Source organism: Schistocerca nitens, chromosome 10, assembly GCF_023898315.1.
Source record: "Schistocerca nitens isolate TAMUIC-IGC-003100 chromosome 10, iqSchNite1.1, whole genome shotgun sequence".
Taxonomy (NCBI): domain Eukaryota; kingdom Metazoa; phylum Arthropoda; class Insecta; order Orthoptera; family Acrididae; genus Schistocerca; species Schistocerca nitens.
The window spans coordinates 76183929-76201644 of record NC_064623.1 but is presented as its reverse complement, the minus strand read 5'-3'; the positions used below and the strand labels follow the sequence as shown (position 1 = coordinate 76201644).

General features: G+C 44.4%; 1 protein-coding gene across 1 annotated transcript in view; it reads left to right on the top strand.

Annotated features, from left to right (window-relative positions):
• Positions 1 to 5768, top strand: part of LOC126210233 (putative ankyrin repeat protein RF_0381) — a 60712-nt gene extending 54944 nt beyond the window's left edge. The window contains exon 4 of the mRNA XM_049939421.1: positions 2695 to 5768. Within this exon, the coding sequence (XP_049795378.1) occupies positions 2695 to 4116 (1422 nt within the window). The 3' untranslated portion in view covers positions 4117 to 5768. The remainder of the gene's footprint in view (positions 1 to 2694) is intronic.
• The last annotated feature ends 11948 nt before the right edge of the window (positions 5769 to 17716 follow it).

Sequence of the window (17716 nt, the reverse complement as noted above, 5' to 3'; positions counted from 1 at the left end):
TTACTTGGGCATCATCATTTGTTGCAAGTCGTGGTTGACGTTTCACATGTGGCTGAACACTTCCTGCTTCCTTAAATAACGTAACTATCCGACGAACGGTCCGGGCTCTTGGATGATGTCGTCCAGGATACCGAGCAGCATACATAGCACACGCCCGTTGGGCATTTCGATCACAACAGCCATACATCAACACGATATCGTCCTTTTCCGCAATTGGTAAACGGTCCATTTTAACACGGGTAATGTATCACGAAGCAAATACCGTCCGTACTGGCGGAATGTTACGTGATAAAACGTATTCATACGTTTGTGACTATTACAGCGCCATCTATCACAAAGCGAAAAAAGTGGTCCAACTAAAACATTTATATTTCTTTACGCACTACACGAATATGTAATAAAAAATGGGGGTTCCTATTTTAGAAAACGCAGTTGATATCCGTTTGACCTATGGCAGCGCTATCTAGCGGGCCAACCATAGCGCCATCTGGTTACTCCCTTCAAGCTAGACGAGTTTCGTTCTTTGTAATTTTTTCGTTTGACGCTTATTTCGTGAGATATTAGGCCCGGTCACTATCAATGGACCACCCTGTATAAGCGCCGACGTATAGGCAAGATATAAGTGTGGGATTCATGGCTTTCCAACGTGAGTGCAGTAAATGCGGAAACGTGAAATACGGCGACGTTATTACCAAATACGTCCAAACAGAACCGACGAGCTATTATTCTTTTCTTGACTGCCGAAGGACGAACACCGATAGACATCTATTGGAGAAAAAAGAATGTGTATGGGGGCAGCATGACTGTCGAAATGACCGTAGTGGAATGTTGCGCCACATTCCGTGCCGGTCGCGATTCGACACACGCCGCCGGTCGGTATGGAAGGCCAGCCTAATGCATTACGGACAACGGTAAGACACTCGAGCACACTCCCTAGAGCCCTTAAGTTATTATCACGCGTCTGGTACCTTAGAAAACGCCGTGAAAGGGCGACAGTTCCTCTCGGACAAGAATGTATGTCAGGCAGTTGCGGACGTCTTCATGCAGCAGCGGAACATCGTGTTTTACCAAGGGGGTATGTTCAACATGCTGCGTCGCTAGGATAGTTGCCTCAATTCTCATGGCGATTTTGGGTGATTCGCAGACCAATTACGCACTGTATGACCTTCGACTAGAAACTTTTCGATCGATCCTTATTATTTACGTAGTTGATATTACACCCATTAAAATTGCTACACCAAGAAGAAATGCACATGAGAAACGAGTATTACTTGGACAAATGCATTATACTAGAACTGACATGTGATTACATTTTCACACAATTTGGGTGCATAGATCCTGAGAAATCAGTGCCCAGAACAATCACCTCTGGCCGTAATAACGGCCTTGATACGCCAGCGCATTGAGTCAAACAGAGCCTGGTTGGCGTGTACAAGTACAGCTGCCCGTGCAGCTTCAACACGATAGCACACTTCATCAAGAGTAGTGACTGGCGTATTGTGACGAGCCAGTTGCTCGGCCACCATTGACCAGACGTTTTCAGTTGGTGACAGATCTGGAGAATGTGCTGGCCAGGGCAGCAGTCGAACATTTTCTGTATCCAGAAAGGCCTGTACAGGACCTGCAACATGCGGTCGTGCATTATCCTGCTGAAATGTAGGGTTTTGCAGGGATCGAATGAAGGGTAGAGCCACGGGTCGTAATACATCTGAAATGTAACGTCCACTGTTCAAAGTGCCATCAATGCGAACAAGTGGTGACCGAGACGTGTAAGCAATGGCACCCCATACCATCACGCCGGGTGATACGACAGTATGGCGATGACGAATACACGCTTCCAATGTGCTTTCACCGTGATGTCGCCAAACACGGATGCGACCATCATGATGCTGTAAACAGAAATGACGTTTTGTCTTTCGTGCACCCAGGTTCGTCGTTGAGTACACCATCGCATGCGCTCCTGTCTGTGATGCAGCGTCAAGGCTAAACACAGCCATGGACTCCGAGCTGATAGTCCATGCTGCTGCAAACGTCGTCGAACTGTTCGTGCCGATGGTTGTTGTCTTGCAAACGTCCCCATCTGTTGACTCGGGGATCGAGACGTGGCTGCACGATCCGTCACAGCCATGCGGATAAGATACTGGTGATACGGGGCCGTTGGGATCCAGCACGGCGTTCCGTATTATCCTCCTGAACCCATCGATTCCATATTCTGCTAACAGTCACTGGATCTCGACCAACGCGAGCAGCAATGTCACGATACGACAAACCGCAATCGCGATAGTCTACAATCCGACCTTTATCAAAGTCGGAAACGTGATGGTACGCATTTCTCCTCCTTACACGAGGCATCACAACAACGTTTCACCAGGCAACACCGGTCAACTGTTGTTTGTGTATGAGAAATCGGTTGGAAACTTTCCTCGTGTCAGCACGTTGTAGGTGTCGCCACCGGCGCCAACTTTGTGTGAATGCTCTGAAAAGCTAACCATTTGCATATCTCAGCATCTTCTTCCTGTCGGTTAAATTTCGCGTCTGTAGCACGTCATCTTCGTGGTGTAGCAATTTCAATGGCCAGTAGTAAATATTTCTGGTAGAGGGCCAATAGCTATTTTTTTCTAATCTGTAGATATAAATACAAAAATTATGACTAGTATTGCTGTATTCATTCTAATACCTCATTACTACTTACAGATCTTGAAGCTACTTACGTTTAAAGTAGAAGACCTGAAGAGAAATTCAACAACTGTTGAGTCTCCAGCATTGGAGATGCACCAGGGCGCCAGTGGAAGGAGTCGACTGGACAAGAGCAGACGGGTGCCTCTTCGTGAAGAGGGGTTTGGCAACAGCGCACTCCAGCAGCTGACAGCAGCAGGCGACGGAGTCGTGCGCGTCAACGCAGTTGGTGAGGCGACGTTGCACGAAGCGGCAAGAAGAGGCGACTGCGAACGTGTAAGGCAACTGATCGGAACCGGAGCCGGCGTCAATGCGCAGAACAATCGGGGTGAATCAGCGATACATTTGGCAGCAAAATCTGGTAAGGTGGAATGTATAAAATTGCTACATTCTGCGGGTGCTGACGTCAGTGTGAGAGACAAGAAAGGCAGAACTCCGCTGCACTGTGCGGCAGCGATCGGCAGAGCCCAGAGTGTGGAGCTACTGCTGGAGGCTGGCGCAGACGCCCTCGCACAGGACTCTGAATGCTGCACGCCACTGCACGTGGCAACCATCAGGAGGAACGCAGAATGTGTCAGGTTGCTGGCCAATGCAGTCGAAAACCTGGAGTCGGCAGATGCGAATGGCTTCACAGCGCTGCACTATGCTGCACGGAATGGCGACGAGGAGTGTTTGGAACACCTGTTAAGTGCAGGCGCTCACCACAGTCCAGTGAGTGACATCCTGGACACACCTCTGCACCTGGCGGCGGACAGAGGCAACGCAGAGTGCGTGAGGCAGCTGGTGCAAGCGGAAGCGGACGTGACGGCGAAGAACGCTGACGGTTTCACCGCGCTGTATTTCGCCGGACGGAGATGCAGCCCAGACTGTCTGAGGCACCTCCTGAAAGGAGGCGCAGACATCCGGGAGAAGGACGGTTTTGGTAGGACAGCGCTACACTGGGCGGTGAAAGGAGGCTCTCCAGCCTGCGTCAGGGTACTGCTGGAAGAAGGAGCTGATGTGGACGAGAGAGACAACAATGGTGACACTGCTCTGCACGAGGCGGCGCGCACAGTCACGCCCGTGTGTGTCAGGCAGCTGGTGGACGCGAAGGCGGACGTGGCAGCGAGGAACGCCGACGGAAAGACGGCGCTGCACTTGGCCGCGCAGGTCGGCTACCTCGGCTCTGTGATGGACCTCCTCGAGGCGGGCGCAGATGCCCAGGCGAAGGATGATGCCGGTAGGACACCGCTACACTGGGCGACAGAAGGAGGCCCTACGGCTTGCGCCAGGGTACTGGTGGAGGCAGGAGCTGACATGAACCAGATAGACAACAATGGTGATACACCACTGCAGTTAGCCTTCGGTTACAGTGACAATGAGATTATGAAGAGTCTTTGGGATTCTGTACTGAATGTGGGAGACCGTTGCTCGAGCCCAGGGCAGGCATCGAACGAGTGAATCAAGATGGTCACATGGCACCCTACTTTACTGCCGGATCTGGTCGAGGAGCGTGCGTCAGGCTATTGTGTGAAGCTGAGACTTACTCTGAAACAGCATCGAGCAGTTGGTGTCCGTGACACAGCCAATATTCACGTACAGAATGTCGAGGGCGTCACTCCACTGCACTATGCAGCACGGTCTAGTTCTATGCACTGCGTAAAAAATCACCTCGAGGATGGAGCAATAGTCTGAGTAAACGACAAGTCTCGTATCACATTTCTACATCTTGCTGCCAGCTATAGTGGCACTTTTTTAGATTGATTAGATTAGATATTTTTTCGTTCCATAGATCCGTGATGAGGAGATCCTCGTGGATGTGGAACATGTCAATTTTTTAAAAAAAGGTGAAATAATAATACTAATAGTATGAATATATACATACATCATTTGTTTCTATTAAAAAATTCGTCAATGGAGTAGAAGGAGTTGGCCACTAGTAAGTCTTTCAGTCTCCTTTTATACTGATCTTTATTTGTAACTAAATTTTTTATGTTTGCTGGAAAATTATTGAAGATGTGTGTTCCTTAGTAGTGGACCCCTTTTTGAACTAAAGTAAGTGCTTTTAAGTCCTTGTACAGATCTTTTTTGTTCCTGGTATTGTATGTATGAACTAAGCTGTTTGTTGGAAAAAGAGATATATTATTTAGGACAAATTTCATTAAGGAGTAAATATACTGAGAGGCAGTAGTTAGTATACCCAGTTCTTTGAAGAGGTTTCTACAGGACGTCCGTGAATTTACTCCACAAACAGTACGTAATACACGCTTTTGAACTCTGAAAACTTTTGTTTGGCTGATTGTAGAGGCTGCAGCTAATTTACAACTGCAAAATATTGACGGTTGCTCATCATTGCTAAGTGCTATGCTGAGAAGCAACGAATAACGACTTGAACTGCAACTCAAAGGTTGACAGGCGAATGTGCCGCAGCCATTGGTAGTGTCGAGACCATTCGGGTTCTGGTAAGGTAGGTGCTACTGTGGAGGTTGTAACCTACTCTTCTGTACAGGGATAGAAATAATATTTAAAACTGTTCAGCAAACCTGAATGGTGAACAGTGATGTGGTCTGTGTAAATAATTATCAGTTCTTTGAGAACGCGAAAAAGGGGTGAATTCACATAGTAAAATTGTATACTATTTATCTTTATCACTGTTTTGTACATTTCTCCGTGTTTCCCACTGGCATAATATATCTAGAAGTATGTTTCATGTTTGGTGAGGAAAGATCGAGGATAGTGATTTTTGTTACACGTCTGCTTAAATGATTTGTTGTAAGTTTTAGTCATGATTATTTCCTTATTTTAATACTTAGTTTTGGACGACACACCATAGCACTCAGATACTGAAAGACAAAACGATTCTATAAAAATGTTAGCATTGTCATCACATTGGCTCACGGCATACAGTCCTCAACAAAAAGTAATAAACACTTGCCTCACAACGACAGAAAACCCGCCGCTAACCACACAGCTCAGCGATATATTTTGCCACACTAAGATATTGTTTGAGATCGATATACACAAAGACAATGTTATGTGTAATTTATAACTCTGATAATTGACATTATAAATTTCGTAAGTAATCGTAGAAAAATTCTAGAGGAAACAATAATAAGAACAATAACAATAACAATAATAACTATAACAATTTTAGTGTTAAAATCTTCTATCTGAAACACCTTATATTACATATTTTTACATTTGAATGCAAAGAAATTGCACGTTACCATCTGTTTGAATGCAAATGAAAATGAAAACTAACTGTTGCAAAAAAAGTTATTTCTTTGGGAGTGACTTTACTTTTTTATCGTGTTTTTATTTTAAAAAAAACAGAAGTGTATCACTCACCACTTGCGACATTAGTTTTTAAAGGCACATTTGCACGCTGAGCGGTTATTTAGGAAAAATTCGTAGTTATAAGTTGAAAAATAAAGATATAATGAAAAACCACAGATGAAATCCACGGCTGTGCAAGCATTGTCTGCAGCCGCTGGAAAACAGTGGAAGAATTACGATAGTCAGATGACGAAAGTATAGGTTACCTTTTGTTTGACGGGTCCTGACAGATCAGACGTGTGTGGTTCACGGCGATTAACATTGTATTATTTCAATATTTTATTCACGAATTGCAATCAGCGGCACTCGTAATCACATGATGTAAGTGTATTTTTAAACTATGTTTCTATCTCAGAATATAATTATTACTAATCCATGTATGTTTTATTTTGTGTCACTAGTTATTTGTAAGATTGTTGAGTGTCTTAGCTTGGCAAAGAAAGGATCCGTAAATTGAAGAGATAATCGTCCAGCACGAACCATCCACGTCTTCGGGTGCTGATGATCTCAAATACGAATATATAGATAAAAGGTGAATCTGCAAGAGCGCGGTAATAATTAACATAACGGACAAAGATGTCTTGCCCAAGCACATAAAAAAGCAAAGTTTGTAAAATATCAAACATAATTAATATTGCATACTGTTATCTCTCTTCTGTGTGTGTAAAGTTCAGATACGAAAAAGACCATTTATATTTATAAGTTTTAGAATGACAAGCCTGAGACATTACTACACATGGAAGCAGGCTGTTACGGTGAATGTCGTCGTAAGGCAGAAAACGAAGATCCGTAGTATGATGCTCAACAACAACATATGGCAGTAAAATATAAAATGCGAAGCCACAGTGACTGTCACAGACCTATTGAACAGTGGTACTAATGTTAACACCGCGACTACTAGATCGAATACCATAAAGCACTACTGGAGGCGAAAGCAGAAGTAAGCACATGTAACATCTGTGGCTCGACACCACTGCATTATGCCACTAAATATCACCCAACTGTCAGGCTGTTGTTGAATGCAGGAGCCGCCGTGTATGTGCAAGATATAAATGATCACAAGCCACTTCATTATGTGGTACTTTACGAAAAAAATTAAATTCCAGTTGGAGTTACTTTAGTCACCACGAATTTCTGAGTGTTGAGTCGTATATGGTTGACACCTGTGGACTTGGCAGCCATTACTGGCTATGAATGTTGCGTGTGGCAGCTGCCGCATAGACACTACGCGAATCTGCCTTGTGTGAGCAAGGTTCTACCCACAGTAACTAAATTCCCCTACTAAACTTGCACTGTAACAAGACCGTCATCGGCGTGGTTGATGGGAGCAGTTGAAATGACAGATATCTAATGGAACACCATTGACAGATTCTGGCTGCTGCCAACCTTAGCTGGCTGAAAACACCGCGCCTACAAAATAAAGAGCGACACAATGAGCTGATGATAGCTGGAATATTATAAATACCTGATTCTGACGTCAACAAATTTGAAACTTCCTGGCAGATTAAAACTGTGTGCCCGACCGAGACTCGAACTCGGGACCTTTGCCTTTCGCGGGCAAGTGCTCTACCACCTGAGCTACCGAAGCACGACTCACGACCGGTCTCACAGCTTTACTTCTGCCAGTATCTCGTCTCCTACCTTCCAAACTTTACAGAAGCTCTCCTGCGAATCTTGCAGAACTAGCACTCCTGAAAGAAAGGATATTGCGCAGACATGGCTTAGCCACAGCCTGGGGGATGTTTCCAGAATGAGATTTTCAAGCTGCAGCGGAGTGTGCGCTGATATGAAACTTCCTAGCAGATTAAAACTGTATGCCTGACCGAGACTCGAACTCGGGACCTTTGCCTTTCGCTGGCAAGTGCTCTACCAACTGAGCTACCGAAGCACGACTCACGCCCGGTCTCACAGCTTTACTTCTGCCAGTATCTCGTCTCCTACCTTCCAAACTTTACATATACAAAGTTTCATATCAGCGCACGCTCCGCTGCAGAGTGAAAATCTCATTCTGGAAACATCCCCCAGGCTGTGGCTAAGCCATGTCTCCGCAGTATCCTTTCTTTCAGGAGTGCTAGTTCTGCAAGGTTTCGCAGAAGAGCTTCTGTAAAGTTTGGAAGGTAGGAGACGAGATACTGGCAGAAGTAAAGCTGTGAGTACCGGGCGTGAGTCGTGCTTCGGTAGCTCAGATGGTAGAGCACTTGCCCGCGAAAGGCAAAGCTCCCGAGTTCGAGTCTCGGTCGGGCACACAGTTTTAATCTGCCAGGAAGTTTCATATCAGCGCACACTCCGCTGCAGAGTGAAAATCTCATTCTGTCAACAAATTTATTCACCTGCAAGATTTATTTGGCACATTCTCAGTCATTCATGTCCACACTTACGAACCCAGTCCCACTTCTCTTCATAGATTACAGATCCTTCCTTTGCAACTGTTTTCCCAATTAGATCTCACACTCTTTTCCCTATCGTTCCTTATAATAGGACTCCCCCACCCCCTATAATACTTTTCTATCTACTCTACAAATATACCTTTGTGCCATCCAGTAACATGTAACCCAGCTTGCCACGTTTTCGTAACCACAAACGCATCACTCACTTCATTATTGCCTTCCACGCAAGACTTAATTTTACGTCTTCAAGATTAATATTTCGCCATGTGGACGTTCCCAATCAGTAACCTTTTGGTCCCCATCTACAATGTTTCACCATCACCATTATCAAAACAGATTTTTAAAACAGCAAATTACAATCATGCATTTCATAGTTTTATAATATCTGTATGTTTTACCACTATTAGAATATTTTGAATCTGTTTTGATTTGTAAATTATTTAGCCTGAAAATTAATAACTTTTGTTCATGAAATCTTTCCTCACAAAACAATAGTGCCTTTATTAAGCAACGTGTTGTTGAATGAACATATTTTTCTACAAGTCGTAGACTGTGAAGATTAATGCAAAATCATAAAGTACCACATCTCTCTATACGTGGTGACTCATAAGTAAGCGTACATACAGGGTGAAAAGTATTTAAACCGACAAACTCTGGGAGGTTGTAGGGGACATCAAAACTAATATTTTTCCCTAATATCATTTTTCCCTATGAGGAGTATTTAAACCGGTAGAGGAAGATTTCTTTGGCGGCAAATTAATTAAACCAACAAACACTTTTCCATTTTTTATGACCAAGAGACAACACATTAACACAACCCAATTTCAGTTGCAGTAGATTTTCAAAAATGTCTCCATTGACACGTAAACAAAGGTTAATCCAGGCAACCAGATCCTCTTCTGATGCAACAAGAGTTGCGTAAACAAGGTTGCGCATCTCTCCCCACACAAAAAGTCCAGAGGGGACATGTCTGGGGATCGAACAGGCCACGGTACAGGACCACCTCTGCCAATCCACGTTTCTGGGAACCTCCGGTCCAGGAATCGACGCACACAACGACTGAAATGTGCCGGCGCACCGTCATGTTGGAACCACAGGCGTTGTCTTGTAGGGAGCGGGACGTCTTCCAGCAATTCTGGAAATGCACTGGCGAGAAAATTGTAATAGTGCCTGCCAGTTAATGGCCTAGCTGGCAGATACGGCCCAGTTAAACAGTCCCCAACAACACCGACCCACACATTAACGAAGAACCGCACTTGATTGGCGCTAGTAACTGTAGCATGTGGGTTATCCTCACTCCAAACATGAGAATTGTGCATGTTCAAGACTCCATCACGCCCAAACGTTGCTTCATCGGTAAACAACACAGACGATGGAAATGTAGGATGCATTTCACACTGTTCCAGGTACCACTGCGAAAACTGTGCTCTGGGTGGATAATCAACTGGTTCCAGGTTGTGGACCCGCTGTATGTGAAATGGACGTAACAACTGCTCTCGAAGGATTGTTCTTACATTCGTCTGATTCGTCCCCATGTTACGTGCAATTGCACGAGTGCTGATTGAAGGATCCCGCTCCACGTGCTGCAAGACAGCTTCCTCAAATTGCAGCGTTCTTACCGTTCGACGGCGTCCCCGTCCAGGTAATCTGCTAAATGACCCGGTCTCTTGCAGACGTTGGTACACAGCAGCAAAGGTCGTATGATGCGGGATACGGCGATTAGGATATTGTTGTTGATAAACCCGCTGTGCAACTCGTCCGTTGAGGTGCGCTACGTAGTACGCACCAACCGTATCAGTGTACTCACTCCAGGTGTATCGCTCCATTAGTAAACAGAGACAGTGCACTACTACACGGGTGGACAGCAGTTGCCTGCAACTGAAGAGCGTAATACGCCCTCTAACAACTGAAGATCGTAAAACGCCATCTAACAACTGAAGAGCGTAATACGGCCTCTACCGGTTTAAATAATCCTCATAGGAAAAAATGACATTAGGGAAAAATATTTGTTTTCATATCCCGTACAACCTCTCAGAGTTTGTCGGTTAAAATACTTTTCACCCTGTAATTCATGGGTGTAGTGTATGCATCAAAATGCGAGTAAAGTGTTAAATAAAGTTTGGTCTGAAACTGCTTTATTTCCGAGATATGATACATAATGTCATTTGTGGTAGGCTTTAAACCATGGGCCAAATACAGGCTTCTGACGTGTCGTGTTCGCCTGCATATCGACTGATGTTGCTTTGTACAAACATCTCCACTGATCGGTTGATTCTGGCATGAAATGCCTTTGATTACTTGACATCGGCGTGGACCGTCGTACGCTGTTGAAGCGTAACGGCACCAGACGTACTTCGTACATTCATTCTGTCAGTAGAGCACAGATTGTAGTCGTTGTATATGCTTCGACGGCGCACCCAGACAGTGAATACGCGGATGTGCGACTCCTCTACGGTGCAGCAGAGGACAATGCACGATCATCAAGACGACAGTATCTGGAAATATTCCCAAAGGGAAGAGTAGAAACCATCAGACGTTCACACCTATGGACACGTGTTTAAGAGAATATGATATCCACGGAGTGATACGGTTAGCTCGACCTTAACTGATTGTCTGCCATGTTGTTGTTGTTGTGGTCTTCAGTCCAGAGACTGGTTTGATGCAGCTCTCCGTGCTACTGTATCCTGTGCAAGCTTCTTCATCTCCCAGTACCTATTGCAGCCTACATCCTTCTGAATCTGCTTAGTGTACTCATCTCTTGGTCTCCCTCTACGATTTTTACCCTCCACGCTGCCCTCCAGCACTAAATTCTTGATCCCTTGATGCCTCAGAACATGTCCTACCAACCGATCCCTTCTTCTAGTCAAGTTGTGCCACAAACTCCTCTTCTCCCCAATTCTGTTCAATGCCTCCTCATTAGTTATGTGATCTACCCATCTAATCTTCAGCATTCTTCTGTAACACCACATTTCGAAAGCTTTTATTCTCTTCTTGTCTAAACTATTTATCGTCCACGTTTCACTTCCATATATGGCTACACTCCATACAAATACTTTCAGAAACGACTTCTTAACACTTAAATCAATACTCGATGTTAACAAACTTCTCTTCTTCAGAAACGCTTTCCTTGCCATTGCCAGTCTACATTTTATATCCTCTCTACTTCGACCATCATCGTTTGTTTTGCTCCCGAAATATCAAAACTCCTTTACTACTTTAAGTGTCTCATTTCCTAATATAATTCCATCAGCATCACCCGACTTAATTCGACTACATTGGTTCTGAGCACTATGGGACTTAACATCTATGGTCATCAGTCCCCTAGAAATTAGAACTACTTAAACCTAACTAACCTAAGGACATCACACAACACCCAGTCATCACGAGGCAGAGAAAATCCCTGACCTGGGCGCAGGAAGCGAGAACGCTACCGCACGACCACGAGCTGCGGACAATTCGACTTTTTTTCATCTTATACCCTCCTTTCAAGACACTGTCCATTCTGTTCAACTGCTCTTCCAAGTCCATTGCTGCTTCCGACAGAATTACAATGTCATCGGCGAACCTCAAAGTTTTTATTTCTTCTCCATGGATTTTAATACCTACTCCGAACTTTTCTTTTGTTTCCTTTACTGCTTGCTCAATATATAGATTGAATAGCATCGGGGAGAGGCTACAACCCTGTCTCACTCCCTTCCCAACCTCTGCTTCCCTTTCATGTCCCTCGACTCTTATAACTGCCATCTGGTTTCTGTACAAATTGTCTGCCATACCATAATAATAATTGAAAAAAACATATACATGTAGGCTATTAGGAAATTCCAGTCACAAACTTCTAGGTCTCATAGAGGGGAATGAGTACATAATACAGGGTGTATCAAAACGAATAATCCGATTTGGCACATCTATAGTTCCGAAACTAAAAAACATATAAAATGAATTTTGTTTTTTGATGAAAATTTTTTTTCATACCTTTTCCTAGGTGTTCAATACGCAACCCCTGAGATGCATGGCATATGTCAATGCAGTAGTTCCCACACTGCAGCGAGCATGTCTTGAGCTACAACTTACACACCTGCTGCTATGCGATGTTTCAGTTCATTCACTGTTGTTGTTAACGGAGGCACATAAGCAGAGTCATTTAAAAGCCGCACAAGAGATAATCACATATAGTCAGGTCCGGTGATCTTGGAGGCAAGTAATGTAAGGCTCAATCATTTGGCCCAATAAGACCGATCCGTGTCTCAGTACTCCTTAGATTTAAATACTCCCGCAATTCCAGGCACCAGTGTGGCAGTGCCCCATCCTGTTCGAATCAGTCTCCAACTGCGGGAGAAGAAAGTTCTCAGGCATATCGCGATACGTGTTTCCTGTAACAGTGTTCTAGGCAAATAAAAATGGACCATACACTTTTTCTTGTGAAACTGTACAACACACACTAAATTTTGGAGAGTCCCTCTCATGTAGTAAAACTTCATGTGGTTGTTCCGTACCCCGTATTTTCACATTATGACGATTCACCTTTCCATTTAATTGGAGTGTTGCCTCGTCACTAAACACTAAGCGTGGAGGCCATATTTCCAAGAACGAACTTACAGAACTGCAGCCGGCCGGAGTGGCCGAGCGGTTCTAGGCGCTACAGTCTGGAATCGCGCGACCGCTACGGTTGCAAGTTCGAATCCTGCCTCGGGCATGGATGTGTGTGAATGTCCTTAGGTTAGTTAGGTTTAAGTAGTTCTAAGTTCTAGGGGACTGATGACCTCAGCAGTTAAGTCCCATAGTGCTCAGAGCCATTTGAACCATTTGAACAGAACTGCACACGTTGTTGTTTGTCACCTCCACGAACAGCTTGCAGTAGCTGAATTTTGTATGGTTTCATGTGTAAACGTTGACTCAACGCACGCCAGACGGACATCGGGAACATGTTAAACTGTCGAGGCAGACAGCGAACGGATTTCTGCGGATTGGGAAACAATGGCAGATGCGTTCGATATCTGTGTCAGACGCTCGGGGACGGCCCAGCAATTTGCCTTCACACAAACAACGTTGTAACATCCCAACAGATAAATTATCGTAACCTACCAAAAGATAAAAAATATAATTGTATAATTCACATTCAGCGTAACCTCCCAATAAATGAATTCCGTAACCTACCAATAATACAATGTGATTAACCTCTCAATAAAATTGTCGCTCACTTATAACCTTTCAATAATGACTGTGAATTTAAACTGGTAAATTTTGGACGTCAGCAGCGCTGCGTCATGGCCCCGAAAGATCATTCTGAATAAACTGAAAATTCTTATCTCAATAAGGTCGCCGGATAACGCATATATATCTGCTCCTATAAGATTTTTTTTTTTTTTTTTTTTTTTTTTTGGCACAGCTCAGTGAAATGCTGGCCGATAGATTTGTCATGTATAAAAAGAAACAACAGATTTTTCTTTACAATAATCAGGATGACCATGGATTGGAGAAATTAGTGAAATCTTTCAAATGAGTTGAATGATTGTCAAAAGTTAATTTTTATAAGAAAGATTATTATTAAGAGATTTCTTTTTAAAAGCATTTACATGGAACTTGATATAACAATCGCCGGCCGAAGTGGCCGTGCGGTTAAAGGCGCTGCAGTCTGGAACCGCAAGACCGCTACGGTCGCAGGTTCGAATCCTGCCTCGGGCATGGATGTTTGTGATGTCCTTAGGTTAGTTAGGTTTAAGTAGTTCTAAGTTCTAGGGGACTAATGACCTCAGCAGTTGAGTCCCATAGTGCTCAGAGCCATTTTGATATAACAATCCACATATGCGCGAGGCTGCTTTTACCTTATACTACAACGCTCAGGCACCGCCATCGCTCCCACTACCGGCCCAGCCAACTCGATACACCAGACTGAAAACTACTACTTATTCCTACTACCACACAGTTCCTCCTGCATACAACACTGCTCTCTGGTCTGAGATTCTCTTATAGCTTACACATCGCAGGAAGCGCGTGAGCAATCCATCGAAATTACATCTGCTCGAGTGGGCTAGCAACAAATTCCTTAGTCATGGACCTCTTACAACGTGTTTCTCGGAATTATTCATGCCATCGTGTAATGCTGTATGCTGTAGGAGGATCCACACCATATCTAGTGCGAAAGTCACGCTGAACAGTTATTACTGACCCGCACTGCGCAAAACGTAGCACACAAAACCCTTTCTGTTGTACCGACACCATTTTTACCAGAACTTACGTGGACGCACACTGCTGCTACCTAGCGGGAACCATGTAAAACTCGAGAGTTTTCTGTTCCCGACAGCACATTCTTCATGCACTTATTTGAAATTACATAATGGTTATGATTTTTTGAAATCGGAAGATTCTTTTTGACACATCCTGTGTTTTGAATAGGTATCCATGTCTGGAAAAGTGCCGTATCCGTGCTGCAGCCGTTTGAAAACATTTTTGCTTGGTAGGTATGCAACAGAGTAGTCATGGTGGGGGTTGCTTACGTCCGACTGGCTCACAGCATTTGACTTCTGTGCTACCTCTCTGACCTGGTTCGAACCTCATCCACGTGTCTACGAGTGTTAGAGCAACACTGTTGAATGCACGTCTTCAGAATACACCGACACGATCCTTCTGAAGAGCGATGCTCACGGTAAATGAAGAGCTGCTCGACGCCTTTATCAAGATCGTTCTCCACAAAGTCCGACTCCATCGCATACCCTGTTCGTCACACTTACGCAACGGCTTCCAGTGAGGGGTACCCCCAACGTCAGTAGGCGTGACTGTGGTTCTCCAAGGAGACACCGCGCACCCGAATTGGCCATGGCCGTATTGCATCACGCTGAAAAGAACCCGTCCATGAGCACATGAGCGATTGTTGGATGTTGCTCCAGCACCGTCTTTTACAGGGTGATCAAAAAGTCAGTATAAATTTGAAAACGGAATAAATCACGGAGTAATGTAGATAGAGAGACACAAACTGACACACGTGCTTGGAATGACATGGGGTTTTATTAGAACCGAAAAAATACAAAAGTTCAAAAAATGTCCGACAGATGGCGCTTCAGAGTAGCAATAATTAGCATAGCAAAGTAAGATACAGCAAAGATGATGTTCTTTACAGGAAATCCTCAATATGTCCATCACCATTCCTCAATTTTAGCTGTAGTCGAGGAATAATGTTGTGAACAGCACTGTAAAGCACGTCCGGAGTTATGGTGAGGCGTTGGCGTCGGATGTTGTCTTTCAGCATCTGTAGAGACGTCGGTCGCTCACGATACACTTGCGACTTCAGGTAACCCCAAAGCCAATAATCGCACGGACTGTCTGGGGACCTGGGAAGCCAAGCATGACGAAAGTGGCGGCTGAGCACACGATCATCACCAAACGACGCAAGCAAGAGATCTTTCACGCGACTAGCAATATGGGGTGGAGCGACATCCTGCATAAACATCGTACGTTCCAGGCTGGGGTTGATGCGATTCTGTAACATATCGGCGTACCTCTCACCCGCCACGGTAGCAGTTACAAAACCAGAATCACGCATTTTCTCGAAGAAAAAAGGCCCGATAACGGTAGATGTGGTAAATCCAACCCATACCGTGACTTTCTCGTCGTGCAATGGAGTTTCCACGACGGTTCTAGGATTTTCGGTAGCCCAAATTCTGCAGCTGTGGGCGTCGACAGACCCTCGGAGCGTGAAATGAGCTTCGTCGGTCCACAACAAGCTACTCAACCAATCGTCATCTTCCGCCATCTTTTGAAACGCCCACACCGCAAATGCCCTCCGCTTCACTAAATCGCCAGGTAACAGTTCATGATGCCGATGGATTTTGTACGGGTAGCATCGGAGGGTACGCCTAAGTGCCAACCAAACAGTAGTGTATGGAATGCCGGTGCGACGTGCGACTGCACGAGCGCTGACTTCCCCGTGCATAGACGAACCCGCTACAGTCTCCATTTCTTCCTGAACTGTCTCAGCTGCATTGCGCCTTCTGCTCGGTCGGCCACTACGGGGTCTTTCGTCTAAACAACCCGAAAACATTCTCGCCACAGCTTCATTTGTCAACGGACCTTTACCCGTTCGAATCCCCTTCCTACGGCGATCGGATCGTAACGCTGAACTATCACATTCCCCATTCTGATAATACAGCTTCACTAAAAGCGCCTTTTCAGGTAACGTCAATATGGTGCGACTGCTGGCGCATCTGATTCTCTCTCTCATTACAGCTCCTTTTATACACGATTGTCGCGCGCGGTCACTGACATTTTGCTGTCCAGCGCCATCTGTCGGACATTTTGCGAACTTTGTTTTTTTTATATTTTTTTTGTTCTAATAAAATCCCTTGTCATTCCAAGCATGTGTGTCAATTTTTACCTCTCTATCTACATTATTCCGTGGTTTATTAGGTTTTCAAATTTATACTGACTTTTTGATCACCCAGTACATTGTGGATGACCAACAACTACACCCATACCATCTCCAACACTCAATACTCAATACCATCTCTAACACTCACAGACACGTGAACGAGACTCGAACAATGTGAGAGAGATAGGACAGACGTCAAATGACACCAGCCATTCCGATGTAAGCACCTGTGTCCCCCCCCCCCCCCCCCACACACACACACACCGTGACTACCCTGTTGCTTACTTATCTAGCAAACATGTTTCCAAACGGCTGTAGCATGGAAACGGTACGTTTCCGGACATAGGTTCCTGTTCAAAATATTATGTACACATTTTCCTCTACAAGTTCAAATGGTTCAAATGGCTCTGAGCACTATGGGACTTAACATCTATGGTCATCAGTCCCCTAGAACTTAGAACTACTTAAACCTAACTAACCTAAGGACATCACACAACATCCAGTCATCACCCTCTACAAGTCCTAGAAAATTTTAGTGGGAATTCTCAAACACCGTTTCATTTCAAGACATAAATGACTTGGTAAATAAACTCATTGAAACTGGATTACAAAAGTGGAAATGAAAAATTATCTCTGCAGCCAGCTGTTTTTCTGTAAACTGTAACAACTGGATACAGGCTATAATGGAACGTTTCATTCGTATTAGTCTCTACCGCCAACTCCTCAAATATTCACTGTTCTTCTGGAAACGCCCTCAATACTCGTATATGGATTGACAAGAATCACATGTTACTCCATAAATTAGTGATTAATTGAAAGTACGAAAATGTCACGTACTCTGAGTTCCTCCTATCTCGTGGTGGCTCTACTATATATTACCTCATACAAGCTCAAAAACATTGAATAATGTAGTTTTTGTGTTGATCAGAACCTAGAAGCATGTGCTTTTGAACTATAACTACAGAATACTACGGAT